General features: G+C 42.4%; 1 protein-coding gene across 4 annotated transcripts in view; it reads right to left on the reverse strand.

The window, feature by feature from the left end:
* The window catches only part of PRKCE (protein kinase C epsilon), a 496,893-nt gene that overhangs the window by 162,769 nt on the left and 318,906 nt on the right, over positions 1-15,218 (reverse strand). For all 4 annotated transcript variants that reach the window (XR_011526551.1, XR_011526552.1, XM_070573983.1 and 1 more), the window contains exons 7-8: positions 4,296-4,438; positions 1,803-1,899 (exon numbers count right to left, since the gene is read on the reverse strand). Coding sequence is in view for 2 of the 4 variants with exons in the window: in XM_070573983.1 (XP_070430084.1) it covers positions 1,803-1,899; positions 4,296-4,438 (240 nt within the window). In the remaining 2 variants the exon portion in view is untranslated. The remainder of the gene's footprint in view (positions 1-1,802; positions 1,900-4,295; positions 4,439-15,218) is intronic.

Here is a 15,218-nt window from a genome sequence, read left to right on the forward strand (position 1 = left end):
TCAGTTTAGCTCCTCTGAGCTGTGTGGGGGCAAGGGGGGAGGGGTAGGGGGGAGACAGCTTCTGGGTCTACGGATAACCCCATGTCAAGTCAGCAGTTTTCTATCACTTACTCTTCAGTAAGAATAATTTTTAGTCTCAGCATAGAGCTAAAAGGCAAGTTATTAAATGGATTTGGGAAGACAAAACCGGGGTGCTGCGGGAGACCAAAGCTTGAAGAAAAAGTCTTTCTCTATGTTCTTACTGTGGAGGAAAGAGAAACTATCTTGTTTCTGTTCTGCAGTAATGCCATGTCTTGCTAAGAGGGTTTTTGCGTCCATTTGTCGTCACATCTCTGCTGGGTAATACTGGTACCTGCATTGACTGGGGACAGAGAGGCCCTGAGAGCACTGCGTCCTGCCAAGGCTGGAGAGCAGGCTGGGCAGGAGCCTGGCCTAGAAACCTGGTCACCTCACTCCTACTTGATGTCTTTACCATACAACCCTGTCTCCCTGAAGCTCTCAAAGGAGGTCTCAGCATTAAAAAGGGAAATATGAAAATACCCTTTGTCACGTGTAGGTCTGGAATAATACCTACACATTTGGAGGCCCCAGAGTACTGTCAGATTACTTACGAAAGGGTCAAGTCTCTTTTGGAATGAAGCAGAGTATAAAGAAAAAGAAAGTTAACCAGAGCAGCACAAAGAGGGACTCAGACCAATTATTTTGCGGCCTCAAGATTGGCACCCCCCCACCCCCCCATACCTCACCCTCACCCCCAGCAGCTGTTTTATTTACTCCTGGTAAGAAGAGCTGGGTCACAATGATGACCTCCAGGAGGGTTTGAACGCATGGATTCTGAGAGCAGGGTCCCTAAGCCAGGAGGGCACAGTCTCTTCCTGACCACTGACTTAGTTCCTGACCTTTGGACAAAGCTTTTCAACCCTCCAACCTTCTACTTCCCACCCTGTAACATGGGGACAGGGATGGAGCACCAAATAAAGTTGGGGTGAGCATAAGATTAGGATAATGAATACAAAGGGGGCTACAGAAAAGCAGGGCACTATTGTTATGCAAGACTCCTGTTCTGTAGATACAAACATCCCTTCCCTGGACGTCTGCTGCTGGTCACCAGAGGGGAAGGTTTAAATGCGTAAGTCCCTCCACAGCCTCAGCATTCTCCGATGCCTAAAGAATTCAGAAACCTCTGATTACTTTAAGCATATTCTTACAGGAAGGAGACATCCTGAGCTGAGCCTTAGAGAGGAGTCAGGCCTAGAGCTGGCTTCCTCACCATGTCTTCTCGTCTTCTCACAGTCTCTTCTCCAGCTTAGTCTTCCTATCCCCACCCAGGCCAGGAGAGGAGATGGCTTCCCCAGCCCATCCCCTGATTCCTGCCCTGATCTCAGGTTTGGGGTATGATGATTAGAGTTCGGAAGGGAAGGAGTCAAACTCAACTGAATGGCGGTGACAGGCCAGGGAGCAGACACTGGACAGAGTGGTAACAGAAGGGCTACACTCTCTCCCTCTCCTATACTCGGGACTCGGGAAAGAGGCGAGGGAAAAGCAAGAACCACAACATCACATGCTCTCTCTCTCTTACTCAGCCTGGGAGGAATTTAAGGCAGGCACGGCCATTTAGAGCCTCACCCTCAAGAAAGCCTTATAGAACGAAAGAAGCTAATGAGTCAACAGAAAGGGCGTCTGAAGCCTTTCAGGGGCTGTGGTTCAGCTAACAAGGTCATTCTTAGGCGGAGAGGCCTCAAGCTCCTTGGTCCTTCCAATGACAGAGCGCAGAGGTAAAGAAGCAAATCTGAGGGTCTCACCCTGGTCACAAGGGGAGGTGGGTGCTGACTTGGATCGATCTTCCTCAGATGGTGAGCTTCCAGAAGTAGGCTGTGGGGACTCGGCACCAGCGATGAGCTAAAGAGAAAGAGGGGAGAGCGGCATCAGAAGGGAGGGTGGTGAGTTCCCTGAGGTCAAAAGCGTCAGGATACTATACCAAGGACCATGGGAGTGCCTGGTACACAGTGGCACTTGCTGAATTGATATCCTGAAAGCATAGACTCGAGGTTTCACGTGTTAATTAAAGGGAAGAAACCAAGAAACTTCAGTTTGTTCAATTTGTATCTATCCAAACACAACTGACCTTTCTAAGCAAAGCTCAACCTTACCCCTTCCAGAAAACCCTCCCTGCAGATACAAACAATGCAAGTTGCCTCACTCAGAGCAATTTGACGCTGGTTGTCTCCAACACCGGTTTGGCATTTAGTCATGATCTTGTTTAGCGTTATTTAGTTAACAATCCCTGTATGTGTCTATGGTGTGGGCTCTCTACCCAGGGAAACTAAAGGTAAAGCTCTATCCAGTATTTGTGTTGCCCCTGGTGACTGGCACAAAGTGATACACATAATAGAAGTTCAACAAAGATTTCCAGATGTATTGATATTTGCTGGCAAATTTTAATAGAACATGCCCAGTGAAGTCTATTTCCTGGCCCCAATACTTGCATGTCCATTTTAAGTTCCCATTAAAGGCAGAGGTTTGGACTAGAGGTCACAAGCACTTCTGTCCCCTTTGACTCTTGATCTTCTGCCTCTGCGCACACGTCCTTTCAGGATGATGGACTCCTTGTGAGGGGCCATAGGAAGGGACCCAAAGCTCCAGCAAGCCTGATGCCCCTGCAGAGAAGCCCCTTTAGCTTCTGACCAAGAGCACTTCTTTCCCACCCTCTCCTACGAACTTGAGCTACTACTTGGTTCACTTGGCTTTTTCCAGCATAGTAATAAAAATATCGGGACTGAAGTCCCTGAGTCTCTGTCCCTTCCTGAGTTTCTCCATGTTGGCCTCTTAACCACCAGGTTCCCTCAAATCCAAGAGAGACAGATGATGCCTGGCTACTGGCATCAGAGCCCATGGGGGAGAGGACAAGGACTGAGTCTTCTTTTAAATGTTTCATGACAGTTAATAAAGATTCTGCCTCAAGTTGCTTCTAGCAAGAAAAAAACCCATGTCTCCTAAAAAGGGTTCTCTCTAGAGCTCATAAATGTGTGTGACCAACATTGTCATCACAGTGTGTTTGCTTAACCCGCCCCTTCAGTGGGGCCCTCGCATTCTTGGGTGCTGACATTCTGCTTTCAACCCCACTGCCTTGGGTTAATAACTGAAGTCCTGTTTCCACCAGTGGGATCCACAGAGCTGAGAAGAGCCACCAGAAGCACAAAATCTCATGGTTAACCAAGAGAAGAGAATTTCTTTTCTCCAACTCCTGCAAAACAGCATTGTCTATTGGGAAAGTAGAGAAAAAGTTAAGAAGCTGGAAACAATTCACACCTTCCCATTCGAGGGAAAATGTTCTTCTGAAAGGCACCAGGGAAAAGGTATGGGCAGCTTCTAAAATGAGAAGGGAAACACAGGGCCCTTCAGAAGGTATTTCAGGGCAAAACTTAGGGAGAACATTTAGGAATCAAGATTATAGAAGCACCCAGAGTCAGATCTGCTTTTCCAGTAAAAGCTTGAGAATTCCTGATACTGGGCAAGGAGGACCACTGTCCACCCCACCCCCAGCAGGATTTCTTGCCCAGCTAACATGGTTCTGATTTTCTCATAACTTACTTTTTCAAAGACCTCTTACATTTTCTAGGCTAGGAGCCAAGGCTAAGAAGGGCCTTCAAACAAAATGCTACGGATGCCTTTCGCTCTATTTACATATGTGGGCCCTGACTTACCAAAATAACATTTTAGCAAATGGATCTCTTCCTACTGACATTCAGAATGTCACACGGATAGAGACAGGGCTTTGGTCTCCAAAGAAGGGCCCAGATGTTTCATGTCGTGGGGCATTAACAATATTCCTCGGGCAGCTGAGTGCCGGCACTATCGCAAATCTTCTTGGCTTGCTCCCTAGAAAAGAATGTGGTTCCAGCTCTTCATCCATTTATCCTCATTACAGCGATACCAGGGGCGAAGTTCAGACACTGACATTGCTTTCATGCCAGTTCTGGAGGCAGAGAAGTCTACTTCCTTGTCTAGAGTTGTGCTTTTTCTAGAGAGAATTCCAAAGTCCTCATCGCAAAGTTTATGTGCCTCTGAGAAACATAACACCTGAGGCCTGCTTTGAGGTTCCCCCACTTCTGGAACTGAAGGAGATGTTAATGTTACCTGCCTGACCATTTCTTTTCCTTTAAGCACATGCTGTTTTGAGTACAGTGTCGCAAACCCAGCAATCTTATAACCTCACTTCAGTGGACTCTCAGGAAGCCAGCACAGGGATGCTGGCCCACAAAGAGCTCCGGAAACACCACCGAATAGTCAGTTACCTTTTTCCTCCTCTGGCCGCTGTTGGTGATTTTGTCCGGAGTGACACCCAGGTCCGCCAGGACTTTGGCAATTCCTCTGGCGTCCACGCCACAGTTGGGAGCCACGTTGGTCTCACAGCGTCGGTGAACGTTCATTTTGCAGACTGCAAGGAGACACAGAGAAGAGATTCCCCAATGTTCACGGCCTAAAATGCGACCTTATTTTTTTCTTCTGATTGTAAATGTAATATATGTTCTTTTGTTAGAATTTGGAAAATGCAGAAAGACAAAAAGAGAAAAAACATCATCCCCTCACACAGAACTAAAATCATCCATCAAACCACCATACAGAGATAACCACTGTTTACAGATAAATAAATAACACATTTAAATTTCCTTTCAGGGAGCAGAACACTGTAGAAAAACTTAATTGGTTTATCTGAAGAAAGTTCACTTGGATTCTGAACCCAAAGGGGTCACATGTATGCAGTCTACTCTATCACTCTGCTAAAATGGAGGAATGCCCCCAGCCGAGCCTATTCAGATGCTCATCTGAAAATGAGAGATTGAATGAGGTGACCTCCAGGGCCCCTTTCAAATCTAAAATCCAATTGCAAAGGAACAAGGGCCATGGTTGAACGTCTTCGTTTGGCCCACATCACTTTGTTGTCCTTGGTGTAGGACATCAGAGGTGACAACATAAATGGTTCTGGTTTGCAGTCCAGCATGCAAGGAGATTGGAAGTCGTCACTCGGTGCTAACAAGTAAAAGCTTAGCAGACTGAAAAATCAACAACTCTTCTCAGATTTATCAGAGAAGTGAGGTCACAGGGCAAAGTGCTGCCCCCAAAATGGGAGAGACGGACAGGTGATCACAGTGAATTACAACTTCCTGGAGCAGAGACCCCCGAACAGCAACCTATGTGGAACCAGCGCCAGGGTGGGCAGGCTGAACTGAAACTGGCAAATTGCTGGAGTCTCAAAGTGGACAAGTCTGAGAGTCAAAACTTCTCGGCAGACCCAGTCACAGGGGCGCGCACACTTTTGGGCTCCCCTCAACTCCTAATTGTACCATAGGAGTTCAACCAGGTTCTCATGGTGAATATTGGAGAAAAATTCTCTTATGCTTCTGGCAGGGGGAAGGCAAAGGAACCATTCCGAAATATACAGAGCATTCTGTTCTTCATAACAAGGCCTGTACTCAGGAGAAACTATTTTACCCCAGAGCCTAAACTTTTGTAGTTTTATCAGATCTGAACTGACCTGGGGGAAGGAAAATACCCAACTCCAGCCTGCGGTAGCCTTCCATGTGGAAAAAGGGACATACCCAACTCCAGCCAACTCTAGTCACACTGTCCCACATAGTGGGGAGAAAAGAAACCTGAGAAATACTTATGAAGCTCCTAGACAGAGGCACAGGCTCACTGAAAGGCTGAGATGTAACCACAGGACTATAGAATGCTTCCTCTGCCCCACACCTCACCACCACATCACTAAAGGCCTGCAATTCCTTTTACCCAGGACATCATGTCCAGCTATCATGGAAAAATTACAAGGCAGACTAAAAGGCAAAAACACAGCTTGAAGAGACAGAGCAAGCATCAGAACCAGACCCAGACATGGCGCGGATGTTGGAATTATCAAACCAGGAATTTAAAACAACAATGATTAATATGCTAAGGGCTCTAATCAATAAAGTAGACAGCATATAAGAACAGATGGGCAATGTAAGCAAAGAGATGGAAATTCTAAGAAAGAATCAAAAGGAAATGCTAGAGATCAAACACACTAAAACAGAAATGAAGAATGCCATTGATGGCCCATTAGTAGAATGGACAGAGCTGAGGAAATAATCTCTGAGCTTGAGGATATGTCAATAGAAACTTATAAAACAGAAAAGCAAAGAGAAAAAGGACCAAAAAAAAAAAGGAACAGACTGTCTAAGAACTGTGGGACAACTATAAAAGGCATAACATATGTGTTATGGGAACACCAGAGGAAAACAAAGAGAGAAAGGAACAGAAGAAATACTTGAAGCAAAAGTGACTGAAGATGTCCTCCAATTAATGTTAGACACCCGACCACAGATCCGGGAAGCTCAGAGAACACCAAGCAGAATAAATGCCAAAACAAAAAACAAAACAATAACAAACTACACCTAGGCATATCATACACAAACGGCAGAAAATCAAAGATAAAGAAAAATAACTTTCAAACAAGCCAGAAGGAAATAACATCTTACCTATAGAGGAGCAAAGATAAGAATTACATTTGACTTCTCAAAAACTACGCAAACAAGGAGAGTGGAGTGAAATATCTGAAGTATTGAGAGAAAAAAATCACCAACACAGAATTCTATTCTCTGTGAAATTATCCTTCAAAAGTGAAAGAGAGGGGGCCAGCCCTGTGGCCAAGTAGTTAAAGTTCCGCACACTCTGCTTTGGCGGCCTGGGTTTGGGGGTTTGGATCCCAGGTGTGGACCTGCTCCACTCATCAGCCATGCTGTGGAGGCATCCCACATGCAAATTGGAAGAAGATTGGCACAGATCTTAGCTCAGGGCTAATCTTCATCAAGCAAAAAAAAAAAAAAAAAAAAAAAAAGAGGAAGATTGGCAATGGATGTTAGCTCAGGGGAAATCTTCCTCACAAAAAATTAACATTAAAATTGTTAAAAAGTGAAGGACAAATAATTTCTCAGACAAATAAAAATTGAGCAAATTTATGGGTAGTAGACCTGCCTTGCAAGAAATGTTAAAAGAAGTTCTTCAGAGAGAAGGGAAATGTTATTAGTCAGAAACTTGGATCTACTTAAAGAAAGAAGGAGCATCAGAGAAGGAATAAGTGATGGTAAAGTAAAAACTTTTACTTTTCTTCTTCTTTTTTTTTTTGGTGAGGAATATTGTCCCTGAGCTAACATCTGTTGCCAATCTTCCTCTTTTTGCTTGAGGAAGATTGTCCCTGAGCTAACATCTGTGCCAGTCTTCCTCTATTTTGTATGAGGGACACTTCCACAGCATGGCTTGATGAGCACTGTGTAGGTCCATGCCCTGGATTCAAACCTGCAAACCTCAGGCCACCAAAGCGGAATGTGCAAACTTACCCACTGCATCACCAGGACAGCCCTATTTTTCCTATTCTTAATTGATCTAACAGAAATTGTTTTTCAAAATAATAATATAGCAACATGTATTTGATTAGGTATGCTTATATGTAAATCATGTGTATATAAATATATATTCTTATGTATAAATGAAATAAATGACAGCAATCATACAAGTGGGAGGGGGAGGAATTAGGATTATTTTGTTATTATAAGGTACTTGCACTATCCACGAAGCATTAGGGTGTTATTTGAAAGTGGACTTAGATTAGTTGTAAATATATTTGCAAACTCTATGGCAAGCGCTTAAAATAAGTAAAAAAAAAAAGAAGAACTGATATTCTAAGAAGAGAGAGAAAATGAAATCATATAAAATGCTTAATTAAAACCACAAAAGTCAGAAAAGAGTGGAAGACAAAAATAGAAACAAAGAACAAGGGCATCAAATGGAAAAAGTACAAAAATAGTAGTTATTAATCAGACTATATCAATAGTCACTTTACGGGTTTTTTTGCTTTTTGTTTTCTTGCTTTTTCTCCTCAAATCCCCCCAGTACATAGTTGTATATTTTAGTTTTGGGTTCTTCTCATTGTGGCATGTGGGATGCCGCCTCAACATGGCCTGATAAGCGCCTCCATGTCGGCACCCATGATGCAAACCAGCAAAGCCCTGGGCTGCTGAAGAGGAGCAGGTGGACTTATCTACTTGGCCATGGGGCCGCCCTCAATAGTCACTTTAAACATCAATGGTCTAAATATACCAACTGAAAGACAGAGATTATTAAAGTGGATCAAAAAATAAGGCCCAACTATATGTCATCTACAAGAAATACACTTTAAATATGACACATATAGATTAAAATTAAAGGTACAGAGAAAAATATATCATGCTAACACTAATCAAAAGAAAGCAGGAGTAGCTATGTTAAGTTCAGACAGAGCAGACTTTAGAGCAAGGAAAGTTATCAGGGATAAAGAAGTGCATTACACAATGATAAAAGGGTCAATTCTCCAAGACAACTTTAAAATCCTTAATGTGTATGTACCTAACAACAGAGCATCAAAATATGTGAGGCCAAAATGTAGAATTTCAAGGAGAAATAAACAAATCCATTATTACAGTTGGAGACCTCAACACCCCTCTATCAGAAATGGACAGAGCCAGGAGGCAGAAAATCAGTAAGGACACACTTGAAGTCAATGGCACCATCAATCAACTGGATATAATTGACTAGTATATCTATTGACTACTTCATCCAATGACAACAGAATGTACATTCTTCTCAAGCTCTTATGGAACATTTAGCAAGACAGACCACATTCTGGGCTACAAAACACACCTTAACAAATTTTAAAAAATGGAAATCATACAATGTCTGCTTCTCAGACCACAGTGGAATTAAATTAGAAATCAATAACAGAAAGATAGTTGGAAAATTCCCATAGACTTGGAAATTAAATAACACACTACTAAATAATACATGGGTCAAAGAAGAAACTTTGAGAGAGATTTAAAAATATTTTGAACTGATTGAAAATGAAAATACAACTTATCATAATTAGCAGCATACAGCAAAAGTATCCTTGAAAGACAAAATATGCCAAAACTCACATAAGAAATAGGCAATGTGAAAGGTCTATATATATTAAAGAAATTGAATAAATAATTAATAATCTTCCAAAACAGATAGCACCAGGTCCAGATGGGTTCACTGGTGAATTCTACCAAACATTTAAGGAGGAAATTATACCAATTCTCTACAATAGCTTCTAGAAAATGGGAGCAGAGTGAACATTTCCTAACTCATTTTATGAGTCCAGCATTACCCTAATACCAAAATCAACAAAGACATTACAAGAAAAGACAACTACAGACCATTATCTTTCATGAATATAGATGTAAAAATACTCAATAAAATACTAGCAAATTGAATTCAACAATGTATAAAAAGAAATATACACCATGACCAAATGGGATTTATCTCAGATATGTATGGCTAGCTCAACATCTGAAGATTAATTCATGTAATTCACCACATCAACAGGCTAAAGAAGAAAAATCGCATAATCCTCTCAACGGTTGCATAAAAAGCATTTGACAAAATCCAACACTCATGCATGATAAAATCTCTTAGCAACCAAGAAATAGAGGGAAACTTCCTCCACTTGATAAAGAATATCTACAGAAAGCCTACAACTAACATCATATGTAATGAAGAGAAACTAGAAGCTTTCTAGTCTCAGGAGGAAGACAAGGATGTCCCTTCTCACCACACCTTTTCAATATTGTATTGGAAGTATTAGCTAATGTGATAAGACAAGAAAAGGAGATAAAAGGAATACTGATTAGAAAGGAAGAAATAAAACTGTCTTTGTTCACAGATGATATGATCATCTATGTAGAAAATCCCAAAGAGTTGACAAAAAAATTTCTGGAACTAATAAGAGATCATAGCAAGGTTGCAGGATACAAGTCTAAGATACAAAAGTCAATCACTTTCACATACACCAGCAATGATCAAGTGGAATATGAAATTAAAAACACGATATTATTTACATCAGCATCTAAAAACATGAAATAGATAGGTATAAATCTAACAAAATATGTACAAGAGCTATATGAGGAAAACTACAAAACTCTGATGAAAGAAATTAAAAAAGAACTAAATAAATGGAGAGAGATTCCACGTTCGTGAGTAGGAAGTCTCAATGTTGTCAGGATGTCAGTTCTTCCCAACGTGATCTATAGATTCAACGCAATCTCAGTCAAAATCCCAGAAAGTTATTTTGTGGATATTGACAAAGTGATTCTGGAATTTATATAAGCAGAGGCAAAAGACCCAGAATGGTCAACAGAATATTGAAGAAGAACAAAATTGGAGGACTGACATTACCTGACTTTAAGACTTACGATAAAGCTACAGTAATCAAGACAGTGTGTCTTGGTGAAAGAATAGACAAATAGACGAATGGAACAGAATAGAAAGCCCAGAAAGAGACCCCCATAAATATACAAGTGATCTTTGACAAAGGAGCAAAGAGAATACAATGGAACAAAGATAGTCTTTTCAATAAATGGTGCTGGAACAACTGGACATCCTCATGCAAAAATATGAATCTAGACACAGACCGGATGTCCTTCACAAAAATTAACTCTAAATGCATCATAGACCTAAACAAAAGTCAAAACCATGAAACTCCTAGAAGATAACAGGAGAAAATCTAGGTGACCTTGGATATGTTGATGAGTTTAAATATAACACCAAAGGCATAATGGATGAAAGAAAGAATTGACAAGCTGGACTTCATTAAAATTAAAAACTTCGGCTCTGCAAACAACATTGTCAAGAGAATGATAAGACAAGCCACGGGTTGGGAGAAAATATTTGCAAAAGGTACATCTGATAAAGAACTATTGTCCAAAATATGCAAAGAACTCTTATAAGTCAACAGTAAGAAAATAAACAATTAAAACATGGGCAAAAGACCTGAGCAGAAATCTCAACAAAGAAGATATATAGATGGCATATGAGCATATGAGAAGATACTCACCATCATATGTCATTAGGGAAATGTAAATTAAAACAATAAGATAACATTACCTATCTATTAGAATGGTCAAAATCCAAAACACTGACAACACCAAATGCTGGTGAGGATGAGAAGCAACAAGAATTCTCAGTCAGTGCTGGTGGGAATGGAAAATGGTACAGCCACTTTGGAAGACAGTCTGGCAGTTTCTTACAAAACTAAACATACTCTTAGCATACAATCGAGCAATCGAACTGCTGGTATTTACCCAAATGAATTGAAAACTCGAGTCCCCACAAAAACCTGCATACAGATGTTTATAGCAGTTTTATTCATTATTCATTACTAAGGTTATTAATTACCAAAACTTGGAAGCAACCAAGATGTCCTCCAGTAGGTGAGTGGCTAAATAAACTTTGCTACATCCAGACAATGGAATATTATTCAGCACTAAAAACAAATTAGCTTTTGAATCATGAAAAGACATAGAACTTTAAATGCATATTACTAAGTGAAAGAAGCCAATGTGAAAAGGTTGCATACTGTATGATTCCAACTATACGACATTCTAGAAAAGCAAGACTATGGAGATAGTAAAAGGATCAGTGGTTGCCAGTGGTTAGTGGAAAGACAGGGATGACTAGGCAGACCATAGAGGATTTTTATGGCAGTGAAACTACTCTGTATGGTACTATGATGGTGAATACAGGGCATTACACATTTGTCCAAAGCCATAGAACATGCAATACCAAGAGTGAACTCTAACAGTTTACACTGAGTGATGATGATTTGTCAATCTAGGTTCATTGATTGTAACAAATGTACCACTCTGGTGGGGGATGTTGATAATGGGGAAGCCTGTCCGTGTATGGTGGTAGGAGGTATATGGGGACTCTGTATTTTCCCCTCAGTTTTGCTGTTAACCTAAAATTGCTCTAAAAATTAAAGAGCACACACACATGCACACAACTGTTTCTGAAATGAAACCAGGCAGCGTGGCTACTTGTTAGACCTCCTGGCCTGGTCACTTGCCTAGAAGGAGGGACAGCACAGAACCCCCCCAACCAAACCCAGGTTTGAAGAGTTTATCTGGGCAGGGGTGGGGCAGGGATGTTGGTGGGAGGAGGGCTCTCTCAGACAATATAAACAAACAAGAACGCTCCACCACAGCCTGGCCTTGGTGCTGTCTCCATTAATTGAGTTATTACTAACAAGGCCTGAAAATCCTCAGGCCCATCCCGGGCTCCAGGCACAGCCTCTGCTCTGAATTCCCTGTCCCGCTCTCCTTAGCAATAGCTGCCCTTGGACACTCAGTTCATCTCACCTGCACCTGCCCGCCAACCCCATGACAGTCCTCTTCTGTCTCTTCATGAAGGGACAGAAAGAACAAGAATGAAGTAACCAAATTAAGAGCATTTCTTAGCAAGGGCAGCTTGTCTATATAATTTAGCCACTGCCGCCCTCTGGTGTTGAAATGCTGGACGTGTCCATCCTATCAAAACCATTAGCTTGGGCTGGCAGGTTAGCAAAATAGAAATAAATGGTCTTTGAGGACTTTGTTTTTCCTTTTTAAAAACTCTGTTATTTCCCTGGGAGAGCTGTATAGTTTTCTTAATATGTTAAAAAAAAAATCCCAATGACATGTCAGTTAGAAGGGAGGACATGAGAGAGTGACTTTGAAAGTGCTTTGAGAAGTCTGGAAACAAATGGGCAAAGCTGGCTGGGGAAGGGGAACTTGAGATAATGTAGGCAGACATAGTGGGGGTCCTGGAGGCTGGGGGGTTGACATCGGAGGCTGCAGACCAGGAAAAGAAAGTGGATGTGCCAGTTGGAACCCAAAGAAACCTGAGGTTCATTCAGTCATGTGGGTCAAACAAGCCAGCCACATTCTCTCCCTTCCCCTTTCCTCTACCCCATCAGTATCAGTGAGCACCAAGGCCAAGGGCCCTTAGCCCCGGGCTGCCAATCTACTCCGAGCCCTAGGCTGGCCTTAGTGTTCATTTTCAGTGGTTTCACCTGGATGAACTGTGCTGGGAAGAAACATAGCAGCCTTGCTGGGGCTCTTTCTAAAGGAGAATCATTTTTCAACTACTCCCCAGCTTATCATCCCATATTCATTGAGCTCCCACTGTGTGCTGGGCGTGCTGCTGCAGGAGCGCTGTCCTCAGGACAGACCGGGGCTCGAGAATGTTGACCTTACTTTTCCTTTCCATGTTTCCACCCTTCTCATAGCTGAGATTAAGGCTAGGATTGCAATGAGGGAGGTCAGGCTGTTGGGAATTCTTCCAAAGCAAGCAGACAACCTTCTGAGAACAATGACAAAGCCACGCCTTAGCAGATGGGCAGGCCTGTGTGTCCCGCAGGAATCTCTTTAAATTAAGGCGATTTAGCCCTCGAGGGTGAGCCAGGGCAGTGGTTTGATTTCATAACAGGTTACAGTCAGCCATGCCATGCTCAGAGACAGGGAACAAACAATTGTGAAGAGGAAATTGTGTAATTGTGTAATAGAAGTTGGTAGGGGTGGGAGTGACTGACTGCAGAGTCCTGGGCAGATGAGAAAGGGAGGGCAGAGGGATAGTTCGTTGGGGGTCACACTGGCACCAAATGTTGCCAGATAGAGACTTGCGAGTCCTGATGCCACTGGCACCATCATTCAAAGCTTTCCAGAGACTATGTTCGGCCAACTGTCTGCTACCCAGCATTCCTCAGATGAAAACTCTGTGACCTATTCCACTGACTCATGCATGAGTCCCCGCCAGGTACTGCGAGATGCTACTACAAAGGATTCAGTCAACCAAGAAGACTCCTGAGGCATCTCAGCCCTCAGCACTGAACTGCTTCTTCCTTCCCTGCCCTCTACTTGTAGACCGTTGACCTACTGAAACATCTTCCCTTGTCTCCCTTTCCATGTCCTTCCCCCTCAAAGTGTAGCTCAAGCCCTGTCTCCCCCAAAAAGCCTGTCCTGACCCCCCAAGTCCTGCTGGCCTCTCTTGCTCATGAATTACTCACACTCATTTCTGACTCGCTGCTTGAATTACTGTCTATTATTTAACTTGTTATGATGAATGCCCAAGTAGAGGGTAAGTTTCTAGAAAGCTAAAGTGATGCTTTATCTCCAAGTTCTCCATGAGGCCTTGCACAAACCAGCATACCATGCCATTCGCTGTATTCTAACTCTATGGAAATTAGTAATACTTAAATGCCAACTCTCAGGCCAGACTCCAACAGGTAACAGGTGACTGAAATCCTAAACTCACAACACAGGCATTTTCTGATCATGCAAAATTAAATGTCAAGGCAAAGGAAGGTAAAGCCGTCAGTGAACGTGACTTATTTAAAAAGAAACTAACAACAAACAAAAAGCGTCCTGATGTAATTCCCGCCATATGTGATTCAACCACAAAAAGACAACAGCTTAAAGTTACTGCAGGACTTCTAGGGGGCTTCTCTTCCATAATCACTCATGCATATGCATAAGATGCATATATGAGGGTATTTCAGCAGCATAAAATAGTGAGGACACAGAAACAAGTAAACGTCCATCAAGAGGGCAATACAAAGAATGAAGTAAACTTATATACACAGACTTGGAAATACTCCAAGACATACCGTAGGAAAAGCAAATTACAGAACAATGCATGCAGATTTAATTATTTACTGAATGCTAATGTGTCAGGCACTGTTTTGAAGCTGGGGAAAGAGTAGAGAACAAAACAGACCAAAAAGCCCTCTGCCTTCATGGACCTTACACTCTGATGAGGAAGGAGGGAAATAAACATTATATATAAGTAATTTAGAATATTGGAAGGTGGTAAGTGTTGTAGGGCAAAAAAAAAGAGCAGAGGAATGTGATGGAAGATAAGAGATTAGAGCTTCAGTTTTTAAAAGGTGGTCAGGGTAGTCCTCACAGAGAAAGTGGTCACGTTTGGGGGGGGTGGATGTAGAGGTGGGCAGCTTCTAAGATGGCTCACAATAATCTCCACCTCCTGGGGTTCATGCCTTTATGTGATTCCCTCCCATTGGATGTGGGCTGGATGTAGCAATTCTCTTCTAAGGAACGGAAAATGTCAAAAGTGATAGGATGTCACTTTCCAGATTAGGTTACAAAAGACTGTGGCTTCTGTTTTGGGCATCCTCTCTCACTTTCTTGCTTGCTTTCTTGCTCTGAAGGAAGCCAGCCGCCATGTTGTGAGTTGCCCTATGGAGAGGCCCATGTGACAAAGAACTGATGTCTCCAGCCAACAGCCAGCAAGGACCTGGGCTGCCAACAGCCATATGAGTGAGCTTGGAAGGGATCCTCTTCCAATCGAGCCTT

Source organism: Equus przewalskii, chromosome 14, assembly GCF_037783145.1.
Source record: "Equus przewalskii isolate Varuska chromosome 14, EquPr2, whole genome shotgun sequence".
NCBI lineage: Eukaryota > Metazoa > Chordata > Mammalia > Perissodactyla > Equidae > Equus > Equus przewalskii.